This window comes from Gouania willdenowi, chromosome 5 (genome assembly GCF_900634775.1).
Source record: "Gouania willdenowi chromosome 5, fGouWil2.1, whole genome shotgun sequence".
NCBI lineage: Eukaryota > Metazoa > Chordata > Actinopteri > Blenniiformes > Gobiesocidae > Gouania > Gouania willdenowi.
This window is the reverse complement of record NC_041048.1, coordinates 21719084-21739874: the sequence shown is the minus strand read 5'-3', so window position 1 is coordinate 21739874 and position 20791 is coordinate 21719084. Positions and strand designations below refer to the sequence as shown.

The 20791-nt window shown below is 38.8% G+C and overlaps 1 protein-coding gene across 1 annotated transcript in view; it reads left to right on the top strand.

Annotated features, from left to right (window-relative positions):
• The window catches only part of LOC114463209 (low-density lipoprotein receptor-related protein 1-like), a 153196-nt gene that overhangs the window by 28952 nt on the left and 103453 nt on the right, over window positions 1-20791 (top strand). The window contains 1 exon segment of the mRNA XM_028446583.1: window positions 2970-3092. Coding sequence (XP_028302384.1) covers window positions 2970-3092 — 123 coding nt within the window.

Below are 20791 nucleotides of genomic sequence, written 5' to 3'. Positions count from 1 at the left end.
AAAGAAAAAATACAGAAAATGACTTCAAAAAACCCCAAAATTACTCAATTTCACAAATCGTACAAAATTACCTAATAAGCCTTTCATCTTTCCTGTCTTAATGTTCAGATTGGTGTTAATTCTAAATGCTGACATGAATGTTGATAATGTGCCCTTCGGATCAGAAAAGTCTGCAATATAGTGATTACTCAAGGAAGTGCTATATTTACGTAGCTCCATCTGGTTTTATGAGTTTAAAGGCATCAAATGGTAGCGTAGACTTACCCACTATAGGGTGTCTTCCTTGTTCAGCTGGAAGGCATCCGTGGATCTGTAGTAAGATGGCTGATAGTGGCATCCAAATTCTGCAGCCACCGGCATTCTCAAAGTCCCATTTCTCCTTCCCTGGTAAGTGCAACATCCAAATCTATCCATTGTAATGTTCCTGGTCTTCTTAGGAATAACATCATAACATCCAAGGAACTGGATAACACACTAAGCATTAAAACATAGGGGTGCAACGGATAAAAAAAACCTCACAGTTCGGATCGTATCAATGTTTTAAGTCACAAATCGGATCATTCTTCAGATCAGCAAAAAAAAAGCAGGAAAAATAAAGACAAGACACTAACTTTGTCCAAATAACATTAAATAACCAATGTTGAACTCAAAATGTCAATTATGGCCATTTAAATTCTATGCAATATAAGGCATGGTACCTTCTTCTTTTAAACAAAGAGCGTGAATAAAAAACAACTTAAATTAAAAACTAGCCTATGTCCACATCATTGGACAAGAAGAAAACAAAGAGAGCAAAGCATTACTGAGTTTATCATGTAAAATTCTTTTACGAAAAGAGAAGAATGCCCACATTGTCAGGGGAGAGTGTAGATCTCCTGCTGCAGAAAACACCCTCTCACTGGGCTAAAAAGTGCCAGGCACTGAGACAGCATCTTGTCATCATGGCAATGTGAGGGTATTTACACTGTGAATGTCATAGAGGGGGCGTGCTTCCCATTGCCCTGGAAGTCCACCCATCTATGGTGAACGTAACAGAGGATAATTGGAATAGTTCATCCACAAATGTAGTCTTTTCTTGTTCATGAAGACTTGGCACGATTATCTTACTAAAGTGGATGCGCAACGAGATTTCATAATGTGGCTCGAGCACACTCAGCATATGTTTAAAGCCCTTGTTTTGCTCAGCGGGGTATGGCCCCATGTCTGCAGTAATAAACACAGCAATAGCTTTTGGAATAGCATTAGCCCGGTTGGGTTCTGCAGTAAAGGGCTGTTGTTGAGCGGCCTTTGTCTTGGTTCTTGTCGCTGACACACATGGATGATGTCTCTTGAAATGGGTGGCCATCACGGTCGATTCATTTCCACTCTCGTCCACAATGCCTACATCCACCAACCTACTTCTGTCATTGTTGTGCAAATACCGTGTGACTTAAATTAAGTAAGTGTGGAATGAACATGCGACCTTCACTTGAACATCCATCCATCCATTTTCTTACCCGCTTATTCCCGTTTAACAGGGTCGCGGGGGTCTGCCGGTGCCAAACTCCGTAGGGCGCTTGGCGGGGGTACACCCTGGACAGGGCGCCAGTCCATCACAGGGCAACAGAGACACAGACAACCATTCACTCTCTCATTCACTCCTATGGGCATTTTAGAGACTCCAATCAACCTTACAGTCATGTTTTTGGATTGTGGGAGGAAGCCGGAGTACCCGGAGGAAACCCACGCAGCACGGGGAGAACATGCAAACTCCACACAGAAAGGACCCAAGTGTCCACCCCAGGGCTTGAACCCAGGACCTTCTTGCTGTGAGGCGGACGTGCTAACCACTAAGCCACCGTGCGCTCACTTGAACATACACATCCAGACAGATCACAGATCAATGATTACGCGATTAAAAAAAATTCCAGATGAAATGCTATTTAATCATAGCCTGGAATCCATCCTAATCTCATTGTATTATTCAATGTTGAATACAGCAGGACAACCACGCGCAGCAACCAATCACACGAAAAACAGACGTGACGACAATAGCAAGACAAGCTAGATCTTTTTCCCTAAGTAGGGTACAGACTTACTGTTTTAAAGCCTCTTCTTGTTGGGGTTTTAAAGATATGTCCAGGTCTTTTAAAACAGAGCATGTTTGTTTTGACACTGCTTGGCACAGGAGATATGACTATCTTTCGAACCGAGGAAGTGAGCAGAAACGGCGGCATTACCATACCCGCTTTCTTACAAAAAGTTTGGAAGTGGGTGTTATTGCAAGGCTAATTCAACCATAGACTTTCTGTCAGGGCAGGGGGAATGTAATAACACTAAATGGTGATGCTTACATATAAAGGTGCATTATTTGTGTTTGAGGCTTAAAGTTGATACAAATGACTCCAAAGAATTTTGACAAAAATGAGTAGCAAAGTTTTGTTATTCAGCTTCAAACCAAAATCATTTAAAGTGCATTCATGTGATAGGTGAAATATTAAAATGCGGCGTTGGAAATTTTTTTAGAAGACGTCAGCTGTTTGTCAGCTGAAATATGTGTAAAAAGACGGCACGGCTATTACCATATAGCTCAATAAACCATGTTGAGTATCTGCTGAATGAGGCACGCTTAGGATTTTTAAAATCAGACTATATGCGTTTTTGACCATTTTAACACTCCCCTGACCCATGCGTTACTGTCCCTGGCTTAAAAAGCTGTCATGGATATTTAAGTTTCACACATCCAGGCAAAAGGTTTGACTGTGTGTCTTGGTTTGTGTATGTTTTCCTTCTCGATCTCATTCAAGTATCAGTTTCTCTCAGCCTAATTAGGGGGCAGCGAGGGCTACTATTGACTCTGAACAAAACCGCGCCAGAGGTTTGCTAATGAGACCGCAAGATTAAAGGCTGCTGACATAAAAAGAGCTTCTTTGATTAAATTTGTATTTATATTTATATTTTCTCTCTTTTTCTTTTCTCTCTCACTCCAGCCCCGAGAAGCTGTAGTCCAAAACAGTTTGTGTGCAAAGATGGAGTAACGTGCATCTCCAAGGGATGGCGCTGTGATCGGGAAAAGGACTGCCCAGATGGTTCAGACGAGGAGCCTGATGTCTGTAAGTAATATTGCGCTTTGACTTTGAAGCGTTTGTTGTTGTAAATCTCGCCACAACATGAAGAAGTGTAACTGACAGTTACAGGAACATAGGATTAGTGTATGTGTATAATACTGTACATATTCTATATTTGACTATTCAAATATTATGTCACAAATACATTAAATATTGGCTTGAATTAGGATTTGAGACATATGCAAAATTAATTCCTGTAATTTCTGGACTATAAGCCAAATAAAATGTTTGGTTTGTTTAGAAGCTATCACGTCTGTATTTTGACTCAGAGTCTGGACTCGCTGTGATCGCCCCGAGGTAGTTCACGGTAAGAAGAACGGACAAAGTGGTGTGTCAGTCTGGTTCCAGTAAAAAGCAGAGGATAAATTCCATGTATGTAATAACATTACATGGCCAATTAAAGGCGAAAGCCCTGATTTATTTATTTATTTATTTATTTATTAAAAAGCTGACTTAATGTGGAGAAGGAAACTTTAGCAGTTGAAACTCATCAGAATAAACTACACAGAAATCTCAGTCTGATTGGCTGACTTGTCTGAAGGGCACCCTCATCAGCCAATAGAGTGCGACCTATGTGACGATGCAGCCTTTGTATAGTTTTGTCCTGTTCAAACAAACAATCCCAAATCCTTCTCCCACAACCTCACACAGAAGTTATTGATTTTCCCAAATATTTCTGTGCAACAGACAACAACATTGTAGCAATGCAGTACCTTCCATCTGTGGTGTCTGCATGAGTTAGTTGATCAGTCATTTGAAAACTCAAATAAAATATGAAATCCACTTCATCACAGCCTCTACTACCCCTAAAGTTAGTCAAGGATTAAATAATAAACCCAATGTGGGCGTAATGTGGCACTGTCAAAATGAGAGAGGTGGTAAGCAAGTGCAATGAGCCGGGCCGACACCACATGGGTGCACACTGCGGGAGATTAATAAATAAGCGGTGGAAGAAAAAACAGTTCAATGTCCTGGATTTTATTCGTCTCGTCAACAAAAAAAACCCATGTATTTATTTTATTATTACCAAATATATTTATTTAGCTCCTCATTGTCTCCTTGTCAGGTTGTAAGCAAACATCCTTCATCATTTTGTTTTCTTCTTTTAAATAAACACTGATTCTGGTGTTATACTGTGTGCTATTATGCTACTATTAGATTGATGATATGGTGTATAGAGCAAATCTGGTATCGAAGAATAACTGTTATTTGTTAAGTAGTCAGTTAATTAATTAATGTCAGTTTTAGAATTAAAAAAAAAAAAAAAAAAAATTCTTTTATTTCAGCTGTCTTCACAAACAAAACAAAAAGTACAGAACAAACACTCACTTGACCAATTCATCCACCGAAAGGGCGTAGGTTGAAGCAAAGCTTATATATACCTATTATACCTCTATATACATATTACTATTTCACAATATCACATTCTATATACAGTATATTCTGCAGTTTTATATATACAGTTTATACACTCATATCAAACATATACATACATACATACATACATACATACACATGAATGTATATATGTACATATTAATATTTAGTGTTGTAGTAGTCGAGACCGGTCTTGGTCTCGAGACCAAATTTTAAAGGTCTTGGTCTTGTCTCGGACTCGGGCTGCCTGGACTCAAGATTTTCCCTCAAGACCGTTCGAGACCAGCACTAATTCCTGCTATTTTGAAACTTTTTTATAATGTGATAATAACACTCAAAAGAACGGGATGAAACAATCCTTTACTCATTCTTTAATCCACCCCGTATAATGACTGCAACCCTCCTTAATGTGTGTGTGTGTGTGTGTGCGTGTGTGTCTGGCTACGGTTTCAGTTTGAGCAAGGGAGATATGAATTAATCACAGGTAAAAATCCCAGTAAAACTCCAGAAAACAATCACCAGTAATAAACATTATCTCCCTGGTAAAGACAGTAGCTCTAACAACTGGTAAAATAATAAACTCATGATATTACAGCCTGTGAATGCAATACAGGGGACGCATTTCCTCTGCCTTTGGGTCCTAGTGCCAGCCGTCCGGTGAAGCCTGTTCCGTTTACCGAGGTCCGTGTGTGTTTAATAAGTCCGTGTGTGTCAGCATGTTTATGCCTCTGTCCATCCACTCTTTTCATTATATCCATGTCTTTTAAGGCTTTAATTAAATAGTGTCGGCTGTCATCCGGGCCGCCGCCATCTTGGATTATGTCGTCACCAGCACGTCATCAATGCAAATCCCACGTGCAGAATGACTCAAATAACTGTAAAGAGGTCTATTATCTTTTTAAAGTGGTGTTTTTTTGTGGCTTTAGACTCCAATTACATATTTGTATATAATATGTTCCCCACAATATAAACAGGTTCACAATATAATTATTTTTAGAGTTTCTGTTTCCACTGTATCCAGAATAATAATAATAATAATTCTCAACAAGAACTATTGATTGATTTGTCACATGACTGTTCCAGGGTTTGAGTTTGTTTTATTTAGTTTCACATCTACCTGTAGCTCTATGTTTTTTACACTGATGACAACTTGTTTGTAGTTTTATTTCAGAAAGTTTCACTTTTACAGTTACAGTTGGAGACCTTTGTTAATTGAATATCCTAGTTACATTACAGCAACCAAATTAAACTATATCAACTAAGTGAATTAATAAAAATAACCTGTGTAAAGGTTTTTTCAAACTAAAAAATTATCTTGTGAAATCTGTGACCTGTTGACCTGCACAACTCAAAGAATCAGAATCAAGAATCATTATTTCTTGGCAGAAATGCTTTTGAAAACTTGCTGTACATTCAGCTGACATAAAAATCTTGTTTTCAAATATGTAGAATAATTGTGAATTTATCAGTAGCAGTAGTAGTTTTAATATGTTAGTAAATTTTTTGCAGGCACCTTTTTTGTCCGTCAAATGTATTTAAAATAAACTGAAATTAAAGAGAGAATATTATTTAACTGTCGAACCTTGTCATAATTTTATTTATTTATATATTTTTTTAAATTGAAAAAAAAAAAATGTTTATGGTCTTGGTCTTGGTCTTGGCTTGTCTCGGTCTTGGTCTTGACTAGGTCTCGGCACCCCGGAAGTCTTGGTCTCGGTGCATTCTGGTCTCGGGCAAGTCTTGGTCTGGGATAGTGTGGTCTTGAACACAACACTAATAATATTATACTATTTCATATTTACGACACAAATTTCATCAATTAGATTTAGAGTGGCAATATATGCATTAATAAAAACCTTTTATGTTTAAGTATGAATATATTATAATATATTAATATATTTTATACCATGATATACATATTGTAATATAGCACATGCATCGTCAGTCGATAAGCAGCAGCATTAGAGGTTTAAGACATTCAGAGCCTATTCAGCTGCTCCTGATGTGCGTTTATAGAATCTAATCTAATCTAATCAGAGGTAATCTGCAGGTTTCAGTGGTTGCTTTTAAACTGCCACTTTTCCTGCTGTCCCGTCAAACGCTTTCCGACTCATTGTAAAAGTAATTTCCAGCTAATGGACAGGGATTGATGGATTATTAGATCCATTTGGCACAAGCCCAGACAGACATGGGAAAACAATGAGAGCTTTCGTCTGCCGCGGAGACAGGTCGTTCTTTTAATACACAGCTCTGTCATGACCAATTGATTTTGTAAGAGTCACGTTTTCTGTAAAGGATGTGATTTCCACTTGCCGTCAAAGCATTCAGACGTAGCCCCGACTGCAAACCATGCGGAAAGTACAACGAAAAACCCTCAAAACAAGCAGTGTATTGCCCAAATGGCAGTGTAGATGCACGCAATTGTATGAGAGGGGGTCTGTTCGTCATTACAGACTTGCCCAGAGCAATTGAGAACCTGCTGTGTTTCACAACCTGCCCCTTGCCTCCCATCTGTGGGCCAGTCTGCTTTAAGACTCTATCTGGGGCAAAAACCACCGTGACACCCTGCCCTGGCTTCAGCTTCTCACTGTAACTGTCCTCAAAACTCTGAAAACCAGTGGGAAAAAAAGCCTGTATGATGAATCAACTTGCATCGTTTCAGGGCATCTAAGGAGGAATGTCATTACACTGAGTTAGGTCATGAAAAAATAATAAAGATGTATTTTATATCAATTTCATAAAGTTGTTAAAATGGTTTTAGGAAAGCGTTTGGGTGATTGTGTATGTGTGTGTATACTACTGTGCGTGTGCGCACGTAACAGGGTTGGGGTCAATTATATTTGCAATTGCATAAATGATAATTAATTACAATTATCACGTAATTGTATTTGAAAAAATCTGTTGCTGTTGAAATCGTAGGTAATTTGTAATTGAGTTCAGATAATTGACTTTGTATTTGTAATTGTCATGGAAATTCTATAAAAACTGTCAGTGCCAAGGCATGAAAATAGAAAAAGAAAAAAATATTATTTAAAAAAAAAAAAAAATGTAGGTAAGGCTGTAGTAAGGCATAAAAATAGAATATGTAGTTTTTCTTTAGATGGGGCTAGTGTGAAGGGGGATATAGGTTTGAGCTCTGTCCGTCTGAGTTAAAGGGGCATCTTTTCTCAGAAACTAACTTTAAGATACTAACCAAAATTGGTGTGTGGCTTCAGGGTATAAATACCTTGATGGAGTTTGAAAATGAGAAGCGTGCAATATTTTTTTCCGAAGTTATTGCTGTTGTTTCGTCTTTTGGACTCTGTTTGAGGTATCTTCAAAGGGGACAGCTTTTCTCAGAAACCGTTTAAGATAGTCAGTAATTTTATATTCTGATGTGATAATATTTTTTTATGTATACATTTAAGTTCTTGGATTTAGGACATTTAGGAAAAGGCTGTGAGTTATAATGACAACAAATCTGGAGTGGGATGTTGATGACTGTCTTTTTGTTTGAACAAATATATCCAATGTAAGCAAAAGCCAATGTACTTTTCTGTTAAAAGCTGTTGATAAAGACACTGAAGCAGGTTATTGATAATGTTCACTTACACTAGGGCACCTAAACACAAACGTACATCTTTAATTATTGGGATAAAAGAGATGCTTGTGTTTGAAAAAAGCATCAGCATGTCTTATTTATTCACTCATGTGGTTGGGGCTTCACAGTGGCCTTTGTTGGTGTGTTGGCTATTGCCAGTGAAGTCAGCCACTGTCCAATGCAGCTGCTTTGCCTTGCTGTGTCACCCCCACAATGCTGTTCTTTATGTCTCGAGGTGCAGGACGGACTGACACAGAAAGATACTGAACAGTGGTCTGAGCATATGACCTTAATGCATGCTTTGATCTAAATCTTTAATCAATGTAAATAAATGCTGTTTGATGAGAAGACAATTGGCCTTCAGGTGGGGTGCCATGTTAAAGAAAAGGAAGTGTTCAATGGTTAAATATTTTCCCCTGTGCGCTGGCTTGTAATTAGGGCAGTTTTACTGTCATTTGCACCTAGGGTGCAATTATCTTATTAGAGGATGAAACACTGTTGTACAGGATATGTATAATATATAATAATAATTATATATACAGTATATACAATTGGGTTGCTACTGACAGATACTGTATGAATAAGTCAGGTTACCATTTAAAATAATTTGCTTTTGCTCCCTAATTTTTTTTTTTTCAATCTTTAAGATACCTTACCTATACACCATAGCATAAACACTTAAACAGTTAAAATTAGTTAAATAAAAAATCTAATATGTAATTACGTAAGCCTTCAAGTCATTACTGTTACTGTATAGGGATAATACTGTATTTTTCGCCATAATAATTCTGTATCTTCCTCCATGGGGTTTTCTATCTGCTTGGTTTTCTCCTAGTTTTGATTAGAGCCACAGCATCAATGACGGTAGACACTTTTATATCAAAGCAATCCAAGAGTTTATCAGCTGCCTCCGCACTCAGACTTGTTGTTATGCCTATGGCTTTCATAAACTGTGCTAATGCCTTTTCAGTTATTTGCCATTTCTTAAGACACACAGAGGTAGGTTGAATAGATCTTGCATTTTCTGCGTCAAAAAAGACAGAAATAATCAGAAAGAGGTAAGTCTCTTACAGCAGCAGCAGCGATATCGACATCCTTAGAGATAATCAGATCCCAAGTATGCTCCTACATGTTATATAAGACCAAAAGTGTCCAGTAAAGCATAGAGTACAATATGTCAGTATGTAGATAAGATATATAGATAAGACACAGCTTACATTAAACTCTCATTGTTGTCTTCCACAAAAAAAACAATAAGAATTTCACCTCCTTGATGAATAAAAACAGGAGTTAAGCATCCGTGTACCCTTCGTTCTTTGGTTATTCTGTTTTAAAACCAAATCAAAATAACAAATAAACGGTGTGGTCGCTATGTTTTACTGACTTAAAACCAAAACAGAAATACAGAAAAATCAAAAACCAGATAAGCAGCGTTTTTCTGTTTTTAAAATTAAATCTTCTGTTTGTGTGATATTTTGTAATTTACGGGAAACTATGGACGAGAGCTTCACAGAGGGAACCCACAGACGGAGGCGGACTTTTACGACCGGACAAATAAAAGAGCCGCACATATGTCACATTACTGGTGAATTGAGACATTAAAAATGGATGTTACGTAAAACATGCACATGATGTGTGATTAAAAGAACCAGAGGTGGTGTAATGTTCCTCGTTTGATTGTGATCAACTTTCGTCTGTGTTTACAGCTGCTGTTATTGGCTAGCGGCGTTATAACGTGCAAAATCAATATGTTTACTGCCCTAAAAAAAGCTGTAATTGTTTTTGCAAAAGTGTCAAATGGTAGAAAATCTAACATTTATTGTTCCTCACACCAGCCTCACAGTCGATAATTAGTCACCTGTTTATTTGGATACTATTTGGACCCTACCACTGTTCGGTAAAGTTGGCACAAGTCGGACTTTCAGCATCAGTAACATTTTAACGAAACGTCATCGACACACAAATTACCCCTCTTTACCTTCGGTGTGAGGTGAACAACATGCTACAAGACAATTTTGATCAAACGCAGCAGAGTAAAAGTCTGCCCCTGGCTGTGGGTCACCCTATGTGGTGAAATTAAAACATGAAGCTCTTGTCCTTAGTTTCCTTTAAATATCCAAATATCACACAAAGAGAAGATTTAATTGTAAAACACCACATTGTTTATTTGTTATTTTGATTTGGTTTTAAAACAGAATAACCAAAAAATTAATGGTACACAGATTAAGACATATAATTACCTCACATCTGACCAAAATGAGTTAATTTATAAATTAACATATACATTTTGCAGTAATGCAGCGTAAAGTAATGGTAATGGAGTTACTCATTTTGAAAAGTAATGCATATAAGAGTAATCCCACGAGATTGGCACGCAGGCAACCACCAAGGGTACCAGAGGAGACCCAAGCCACCCCAAAGACCCCAGGCTGCACGGAGGCAAACGCACCTACCCCCCAGCGCAACCGAGCGAGCCTACGGAGCCGAGGGCCCCGCACACCTTACCACTGCTCCACCAGTTGTGACATTAACACAGTCCTACTGTGTTTGTACATGCTGCTGCTAAAGGCAGCCAGTTTCATCCCTGAAGCCTGATGAGAAAACAACATGTCTCATTTAAGCTAGGACATGTGTTTCTATAGTACAAATAATATAACTATAATTATCTAACAATATATGAATTCAATAGAAATGTTGTGAAAATGACCTGTTCCTTGCTCTTATACTTGTCTGTGTATTGGCACTGGATCTGTGCCTATCTTTCTAACATTGGACACTAGTCAGGATACACCCCGGGCTGGTCAGTAGTCTGTTTTAGTGCCAACACAGAGACGGAGATATTCCACACACCCATAATCTCTAAGAGGCCTTCAGACTCCAATCTACCTAGTATGCATGTGTTTTGGATGGTGAATGGAAACAAAAATAACTGGGGAGGTCATGCAAACTCATTGCAACAAGGTCCAAGGTCCCCACTTCAGTTATTGAATAAACAATTTAATACCGTATTTACTGCCTTTATGCACATTTAAAGAAGTGAGAAGAGTGTGTTCATTTGAGTAATAAAGTAAATTAAGCCAAAGATATCATTCAGATACTGTTTACAAGGACAATGATTTTCTTGTGATGCAGAAGTGTCAACCAAATTAATAAATTAACTATGACATTGCTGAATGTGGCACATTATTGTGGAATAAATCTTACCCAAGAGGCTTCTCTGGTTATGAGTCTGGGATTTTTGCAGTGGAGTTGATTAGCCTTGTATGGTTCATTATTAGCATAATAAAGATTCCCTTGCTAATGATGCTGAACATAGATTACTAAGAGCAGACGGTTTTAGCTGCATATTCAATAGGCATAGTGATTTGTGAAAAACAGTTTTGCGGTTCAGAGGAATGTGCACTCAGTCTGTGAGCGGACTATTTTAAGGTGTGGTAAACCAGATGTGGTGATTCTACCTATAAATAGTTGAGTCTGGGGTAAGAGAGCCATGTCTATGTTTACCAATCCCAGTTTTTAAAAAGGGTGTTATGATTATGAACTCAGGTTCAGTCATGCCCCAACTACTGTTATAACCTTTTCTGCTTAAGACATTCCATTTTCATCTTATTCTACCATCCTCAGTGTCTGATTTCACCTCCACCTCTCCTTTGACTCCACATCACACATCTATGCAAGACCTTGTTTTTTTAACCTTAAAAAATGCCTAGAAACATAGTAATGTAGTAGCTTTTAAGATATTCAAATGAAGATCATGATTATTATTATTGTTGTAATTTCTGTCAGAAATTCTGAACATTTACTTAAGTTTATTTTCCCTTTGTTTGATATACCTCAAGCTAAGCCACTTAGGCAATTTGATCAGCCCTAATGTACAGGTTAAAGCAAACATTGAGTAATAGTGTTTGTTAAAATGCTTTGCTGAGAAATTGTAATCTTATTCTATGGAAGAAATCATGCTGATATCTGGTAAATATTAATCCTCTTCTTAGCATACAAAGCTCTACATGATCAAGCTCCTGTATATCTTAAAGACCTGATGCCCTATCATCCAGGCAGAACTCTCCGCTGTCAGTTTGCTGGTCTTCTGGAAGTTCCTAAAGTGTCTAGAATTAGAACAGGAGGCAAAGCATTCAGCTACCAGACTCTTCGACTTTGGAACCAACTCCCAATCTTAGTATGGGAGGCTGCTATCCTCAAAACCCACTTATTTGCTAAAGCATAAACCGTATAATAGCGTGAACCTAACCACTAGGAACAAAGCCCTAAACCTAAAAACAATTAGGAAATAAAAACTAAGATTATATAGTAGAACAACAACACTATATTCAAATACAATCTACCATCTACACATAGCTCTAATGGGTTGCAATGTGTGAAGTCTAGTCAGACAAGGTTGTGCCGGGTTGTGACCAACCCCTCACTTCTGAACCTCGTTGTATACCCATCACATTGCTCACATTGCTTACACACCATTTACACTGATATCCACCCCATCTTCATTCTCATTCCACTGTATTTCTGTATCATGTTGTTCTGCAGTCTGTGCCTTCTCCTCGCCATTCTCTCTCTTTTCTGTTTCCAAGAGCTTTTTTACAAGCTAACAAACTCTTTCTCCAGGCAATATGAACTTCTACCATTTTGAAGAGAGCCACTTCCTTTCCAATTTTGGAACTCCTGTTTTAAAAGACACAATTCAGAATTATACCAGGGAGCAACCTTTTTATGACATATTGTCTTTTTTTTTAAGCGGAGCAACAGCATCCAGAGCTGTGTGAGTAACAACATTGCACTGTTGACGGGACAGAGAAAATAGATGATCTTAAGACATTGATAGCTACTCTCTGTTAGATATCATAGGGATCAGAGGTAAGCAGTGATTGAACTAAATCTTTAGATCTTGCTACAGCTTTTTCAGACAGTGATCTACTATTGTGTACTCTTCTATCAGAGGTTAAGCAAACTGATATTCTGAATTCAAAGGATAACAAAAAATGATCTGAAAGAATAGGATTTTGAGAATATATTGTTAGGTGATTAACATCTAATTCATATGTTAGAACCAGGTCCAGAGCATGATTAAGATAATGAGTTGGTTTGTTTACATTTTGTGCAAAGCCGATTGAATCTAATAGTGAGTTAAATATTTTATGTAGGGTGTTGTTTTCATCATCAACATGAATGTTAAAGCCACCGACTATGATGGCTTTGTCGGTGCTCAACGCCAGATTGGTGAGTCAGAGAATTGAGAGAAAAACTCAGAATATGGACCAAGAGGTTTATAAACTATAACCAGTAAGATGGGTTTTATTATTTATTTTTTGGATTACAAATTTCAAGAGAAAAGCTTTCAAATTAATTATGTTTTTTTTTGGGTGACTGATAAGCTAGAGTGAAAAACTGCTGCCACTCCCCCTCCACGACCACCCCACAGGGAATATGGGAGATTTAGATGAAAGCGATCTGATATTTAATAGTCCGCATTGAATATTTTCATTGTTTTGTGTTCTGTTGGTTAACTCCTCTACTGTGGGTTTTAGTTTTAACTGCATGTTGCTGTTTACTGCTCAGCACAGTGTTTATAGGGTATGAGTGCTCTGTGCTTTGAGTAAGGAGCTTATCTATCTACTAAATTTGATTTCAGCATTTGCGCTCCATGTAAAATAAGATGTATACCATCCTTTTTTAATAGATCAGCACGTTTCCAAAAAAGGTTGAAGTTATCAATGAACGTGAAATTATGGAGTTCGCAACAGGATTGTAAGAAGTTGTACTGCCGTAGGAGACTGCTAAAGTGTTCTATACCTCTATTTAGTGTAGGAAGAGGACCAGTGATTTATTCTGATTTCCCACGTCTTTAGAACAATAAAGAGAAGGGTAAACTCATTCATGGTCTGCACCGATTCACGTCGAGTGGTATCGTTCGTCTCTACATGAAACACTATTTTGGCAACAGTTGCTGGCAGCATGGGTAGCATTTGATTAAGTTTGTTTAAAATAGTGTGAACTGTAGCATCTGGGATACAGTGTGTGATAACGTTAAATCATCTAATGTTACTAGTTTTTGAATCACCAATAATGAGTGTGGTTGGAGGAAATAGAGTGCTAGGAATGTGTGTAGGCTTGTTAAACTGACCGGGAGTGTCCGGCAGCGGGCAGATCACAACTGGCTGTAGTGGACCCTCCGTCATCGGGGGTTGAGGGAAGCTGTGCAGGAATGTCTGATGGCGATCGGGCCGCTGAAGGCTGTGGGGAAGTCTCCGTTATTGGCTCCGTCTAACAGCGAGGGGGTCGCTGATGTCTGCAGGGGATACTCCATCATTAGCTGGCATTGAATAGTTCAGCAGCAGGTGGATTTGAGCGATGATTGTCAATGGCTGTGCGCATGGAGCTAGAATGCCTCTGCACTGCTGCTTTGAGGTGTTTGCAACAGGCTATGGAGGAGGATTTTGACCAGTGGGAATTTAATCCAAGCGGTGGTGGAGGTGTTTTCCTGGCGTTTGTTTCGGTCGGCTTAATTGAACTGCATGAGTTTGTCTCTATTTTTCAAAGTGATTATAGAGAGTAAGCGGAGGCTGGGACCATTTTCCACATTTTTCTCTTGTCTGTGGACAACAACCTCGGCCCACAATGGCGTGGTGTGGAACAGGACAGTTTTGAACCTGGATTTTCCCAAGGAACTGTATCGTTGTCTCTTAGAGTATTATGGAGAAAGGACGACAGCGCTGTTGACTGTTGTACGACCGTGTCCGTATACTTGGTGAGTTGTTCATCTTTTTTTTAAGCTTGTTAGAAAGGCGACAAATCTCTTCCCGTAGTTAAGTAATTTTTTTGCTGGCGTTAAGTAGTAAAATGTCTTTCTCTGATGGCAACTGAGGAGCAGCGTCTCCACCCTCTGTAGATGTGGCCATCTTAGTGATGTCTGCCTATAACAGCAGCTAACTATAACAGCAGCTAACTATCACAGCAGCCAACTTTAGCAGCAGCTAGCTGGTCAGTTTATGACTTATCCGGGATAAAATGCTGATTCTCTACTGAATCAGTACTTGGAACTCAAATGACTCAAATTAACTGTATAAATTTAGGGACGGATTCAGATTAACCTGAATCCTTTACATGAATCTAATTTACAAGTACTAGTCAAATCAATATCAACTCATCATAAATATGTTCTAGCTGATATTACGCTAAAACTAAGGGCCAATGCTACACAAAGGAAAATGAGGTGAATGTTCTTTAGTGTCCAAGTCCAGACCTTGATACAACAGTGGATTTGTTTCTAAACTATCATGTTTTTTTTTTTTTTCAATCTTCATACACACAAGCGGTCCTCTGTCTAATTTTGTCTGCCCCCCTATACAAATACACAGAGAACTCCAAAAACACACAAACCAACAACTAAAAAGCACACAACAAAACAAAAATACACAAATTGACAACACAATAACACAATGCGATTGCAAAAAAACAGAAAAACTAACAAAACGACAAAAATACATTAGTCAAAAACATACAAAACAACAGAAACACAAAACGACTCTGACAGCACACAAAACAAAAGCTCATGAAGAATCATCCAAAATGACAACAAAAACACAGAAACTGTTCCTCCTGTATTATTGCTAAATAAGTCATTACTCTAAATGCTGAATTGAACATGATAACGTCGCTCTTGGATCAGTTATGATCAAATACTTTTGGCTCCCAATGTGATGTAAGCTGCTCATCTCTGATCTTGGTATTTATTTGTGTCTTTTTCTGGTGTGTACTGTTTACTCTTCTTCTCCAGTAGCCTTCATGAGAGTGGCATTTGTTCTGCTTGTTTGCTTGGAGTATCTGGCAGTGTTGTCCAGTATAAGTTTACTTGGCTCAGTGGCTGCTCTGCCTCAAGGAGCAGAGGTGCTGGCCACTCAGTTTGTTGAGCTTGGAAGAGCTGGATTTAGCCTTCCTGCTTTGCTTGTCATGGTGCCAACAAGCTAGAGAAGCCCCCCCAAGAAGGAATAAAAATGTGGCACTGATATCCAGGAGGGGAAAGGAGGGTCAGGGGGATCTCAAATTGAAAACATATATGATATATACTCATATTTGTATATATTAACTTTAGGGCCAACTTTTATATTTAAATCATCCATAACAATAATAATAATAATAATGAATTTTATTTATAATGCACTTTACATTTCAAATAAAATCTCAAAGAGCTACATAGTAAAACAGGATAAAAATACAATACAACAATAAAAGCAGGACAAGTTAAAATTTGCTATAGGCTTTTTTAAAAAGGAAGGCCTTTAGTCCTTTTTTAAAAGCATCCACCGTCTATGGAGACCTAAGGTGGTCAGGAAGGGCGTTCCACAGACGAGGAGCGGCAGCTTCGAAAGCCCTGTCCCCCATGGTCATGAGCCGCGTCCTGGGCGTGAGCAGACGGTGCTGTTGGCCTGACTGGGTCCTGGTTGAGGTGTGTGGTGTGAGGAGGTCAGTGAGGTAGGTGGGGGCATCACCGTGCAGACAGTGGTGGGTGTGTAGGAGGACCTAGTACTCTATGCGGGCGGAGATGGGGAGCCAGTGGAGAGTGCGGAGTATGGGGGTGATGTGATTGTATTTCCGCACCCTCATCAGGACCCTGGCAGCGCTGTTTTGGACATACGGGAGTTTTTGGATGTTCCTGCCAGGGATCTCGATGAGGAGTGCGTTACAGTAGTCCAACCTGGAGGAGACAAACGCATGGACGAGCCTCTCTGCAGCCGAAAGGGAGAGGAAAGGACGGAGTTTTGAGATGTTACGGAGGTGAAAGAAAGAGGTTTTGCATATGTGGGTGACATGGTTGTCGAAGGAGAGGTGGGGGTCAAACTTCACCCCAAGGTTGGTAATGGAGGGAGAGAGGGGAATGCTGTGGCCAAAAATTGAAACTGAGGCGATGGGGGAGGCACGGAGTTGTTGAGGGGTACCAGTTTGGATGGCTTCTGTTTTTGAGCCATTCAGCTGCAAGACAGCTTGTTTGCCATTGGTAATTTTTTTACCTTATTAATTTCAGTAGGTTGAAACTTAAAAATGGCAATCATTTGAGCTTTCCTTATCAACTTTCTTTGCAAAATAATTATTAAAGTAATTTGAAATGTGAATTGGTTTTGTTAAAAAACTTCATTTAGCGTCAATGAAAGAAGGTGTTAATCATAGCTTTGCGAATTATTTCATACAGGGTATTCCAAACTTCGCTACCATGTTACTCTCCTGAATCCTGTTTTGCTGGTATGATTTTTTTTTTTTTTCTTTGTTTCTTTCTTACTGTATTTGACATTATGTAATATATTTGCTCAGTTCCTTCAGAGATGATTGCATCTTTCCTTACCCCATTAACTCTCCCTGAGTTCTTTGTCAATCCATGATGCCTTGTTAGATCTTACCGTAAATCTTTGTAATGGAGCATGTTGATCAGCTAGGCCGATCGACATGCTCCATTAAAGAGATTTAAAGAGATTGAATCAGCCACATTGAGAAATACTCAGTGAATAACACAATGGCTTTATGCTTGTCATATACTTCAATACTTAGTTCAACAACATTCTCTATATCCTGAATACAATTATTTTCACAAAATATTCAGACAAGCTTTAGGAATTTTAGGTTTTTTTTGTAAAGCCACAAAATCATGGTCGTTAAACCTACAGGATCCCTTTGTTATTATTATATACAGTATGTGGTCAATACAGATTGAAGATGTTTGGCCAGCATTGTTCCAGTTCATCTTAAATGATTTGTTGACCATTTGACTTGAATTAAAGATAAAAGCATTGCTGATCAAATTCTTACATCTTGATGCACACCCAAATCTTGCCTGCCAACTACTTTTTATGATTAGACATTTGAAGGACATGGTGGTGTGTGGACATATGTCCAAAGATAATGGAACGGGTAGCAGAACTGTGAAAAAATGAAGTAACCAAACAAATAAAGGCAACAAAAGTGCTTACAGTCATAGATTACCAGCAAAACTGTGATGCAAACAAAACAAATGGGGATATAAAAAAAAACGTTTGTTCTTGCACTCTTTAATTAGTATAAAAAAGGCAATTAGGAGATTAGTCACTCCTGGGTGGAGACAGGACTGCCGCTCTTTCTCTGTATACTCACATGTATACAGAAACAACATGGTGACGGACACTGACAGCAAGTGTGTCCGATGTGCTGCCAAAAAATGCAACCTAATGCTGATCAACCAATTCTCACTAAAAGTGGAACACCACTAATCTCTTCCACCATCTGCCACCGCAGCATAAGGCACAACAGGAAGTGTGTTCAACTGTTGCTGCAACCCAGGCAGTGAAGTCTGTCTCCTGCCCCAATATAAGCCACTCTAAAGAATGTACTCACACGTGCTGTCCTTTAAAGAGACACAGACTAAAGTGAAGCAACATAACTAAATCAATGGTGAACCACAACACCAACAATATACTGTTAACAGTATATGTGTATGTGTCTGTTCTGATCAGCTGAGAACGAGGAGCAGCTGTGACTCTAACCCTCTTATTGTCCTCACAGCAGCGAGTGATACACGCTGTCATGTAAACTTAAACATCAGGAAACTCTCCAATAGCACAAGATAAAGTTCCCTACATTTGTTACTAGTCTCTATGGAGGAAACAGTTGCAAAGAGTTCCACAGTGTGCACGTGCACGCAAGAGTTTTGTTCAGGAGGGGAGGGTGGAGCGCCTCACAATTCTACATACCCCAGCTTTAAGCAGTTTGGACTAATTGCACTTGGTCAGCAAACCAGAGGCTGGAAAGAACCAGAAGACATGAACCAAATATCAAACCACAAGAAAACTAACCCACACCAACCTGGCTTGAGAATAAAACATTACATTTTTTTTGAACTCAGACATCTTGATCGGCACCCAGATCTTGCCTCTCAACTGGTTCTCATGGTCGAACCATAGGAGAGCTAACACTCAAGAAAAAGAGAGGGTTTCAAGGATGACAGCCACATTGTGTTGCGAGGCCAAAACGAATACATAAGAAAATACTGAAAGAGCTCTCAAAGACAAAAATGTTGCCTGAAAATCTTCATCCTGTAAAGACTGAAATTGGAATGCACTCAAAGATCTGCCAACCCGTGGTCATTCCACGCATCAGATCAGGCTTCACACGTGAGGCTTTCTTACAACACAGACCCAGCTTGCTTTGCCGGGGGGCCACAGCCGATTTGTGTAATCCAAACAAAGTCCTTTCTCCTTGTTTAGTCCAGGACTGGAAAAGTGCATGTGATCTACGTCTGTGTGTAACGGCTTAAAGGCTCCATTTGTATAAGATTTCTGAAATCCATTGTGCTGCAGTTTTGTTTTGTTTGATGCCTAATGTTGCTGAAAGTAAGGTGCTTCATTACTCCTTTGAACCCTGTCAACAAATCTACAGAATTTTAATATTTGCTCTCATTCTGGAGGACCTGTACAAGAAGTAAAATCTAGCTCTTGAACAACAACAATGCATCTCTAGCTTCAGTTTTTACTTTTCTTGCACCAGTACAGGCAAAGGTCACTGGTAAATGGTAAGCTAAGGTACCGAGTGCCATTGTTGGCCTGAAGATTGAGAACTTTAATTGAACTTGTCAACAAACTGCAGAAAAAGTAGAGCAAATAGAAACTTCTCAGAGAGAAGAAAAGCTTTGGACCCGCAGACCTGGCTCACTTACTGAGGAGGAATGTTCAATAACAGACCTTGCTTCATTCCCATTAACAATTCCTTTTTCCACTGCTATACTCTCACCCATTGCCAGCTCTCACAAGACTAAAGCCTTCTGGGTTTTGGTGGCTTTCCTGTGGATAAAGCACACCACGTAGTCTCCTTTCCACCTCCATTTTACTGATTTCAAAGGTAAATTCATAATGAATCAGGAAAGAGAACGAAATAACGAACTATAGTAGTTTAGTCTCCACTCAGAGAGTAACATGAGGATGCCGTCATTATATATTTCAATATCATTGCGTTTTTTCATTTTTTTCTATTTTGGAAAGAAAGTAATTAAAGAGACGAGTTTGACATTTCTGCAAAATGTGCGGCTTTGTTTTCTTGGCCTGAATTTAATGAGTATAACTGTCCCTGTGCAGTTGCTAGGCAACTGGAAATGCAGTATAAGTTAAAGAAGTAGCTCTGGTACCCTTTTGACCAATAAGTAGTAGTTAAAAAACGACACACAGGATACAGTGAGTTGACATGGCAAACATACATTAGCATGTTTTTACTAATGCTGTGTTCAACTGTGTATAAGATCTGTTGCTTTTGATGTTGAAGTATTATACCCCATATTATACCTGACATAAATGTTCATATATAACTTTATTAAACTAGTGCTTTCAATGTCAAATAAATAATCATCGTGTCTCAGATACACCAAATGGACAAAAGTATTAGGACAAATGACGGTTTCACCAACAGTCCACTGTTTTCAATACATATCTTTTAATGGAGAGTTGGTTCCTTTTCCGAAGCTGAATGCATGCTTTGTGAGCTGCTGTATGATGGAAATGTTTCATTTTCTTTTCTTCACGATTAAGATATAGCTTCAGGCTTTTTGCAGTTATGGACACATATAGATCGGTTCCACACAGGTTGTCTGTGAAAGAGTGTGGTCTGAGTCACAAGGCCAAGAAAAAGAGTAATCAGATCAGAAAGGATAAAAGCCCTCTGTACTTGTTTGAATATTCCCTCCTACTGTATGGCCAGATTAAAG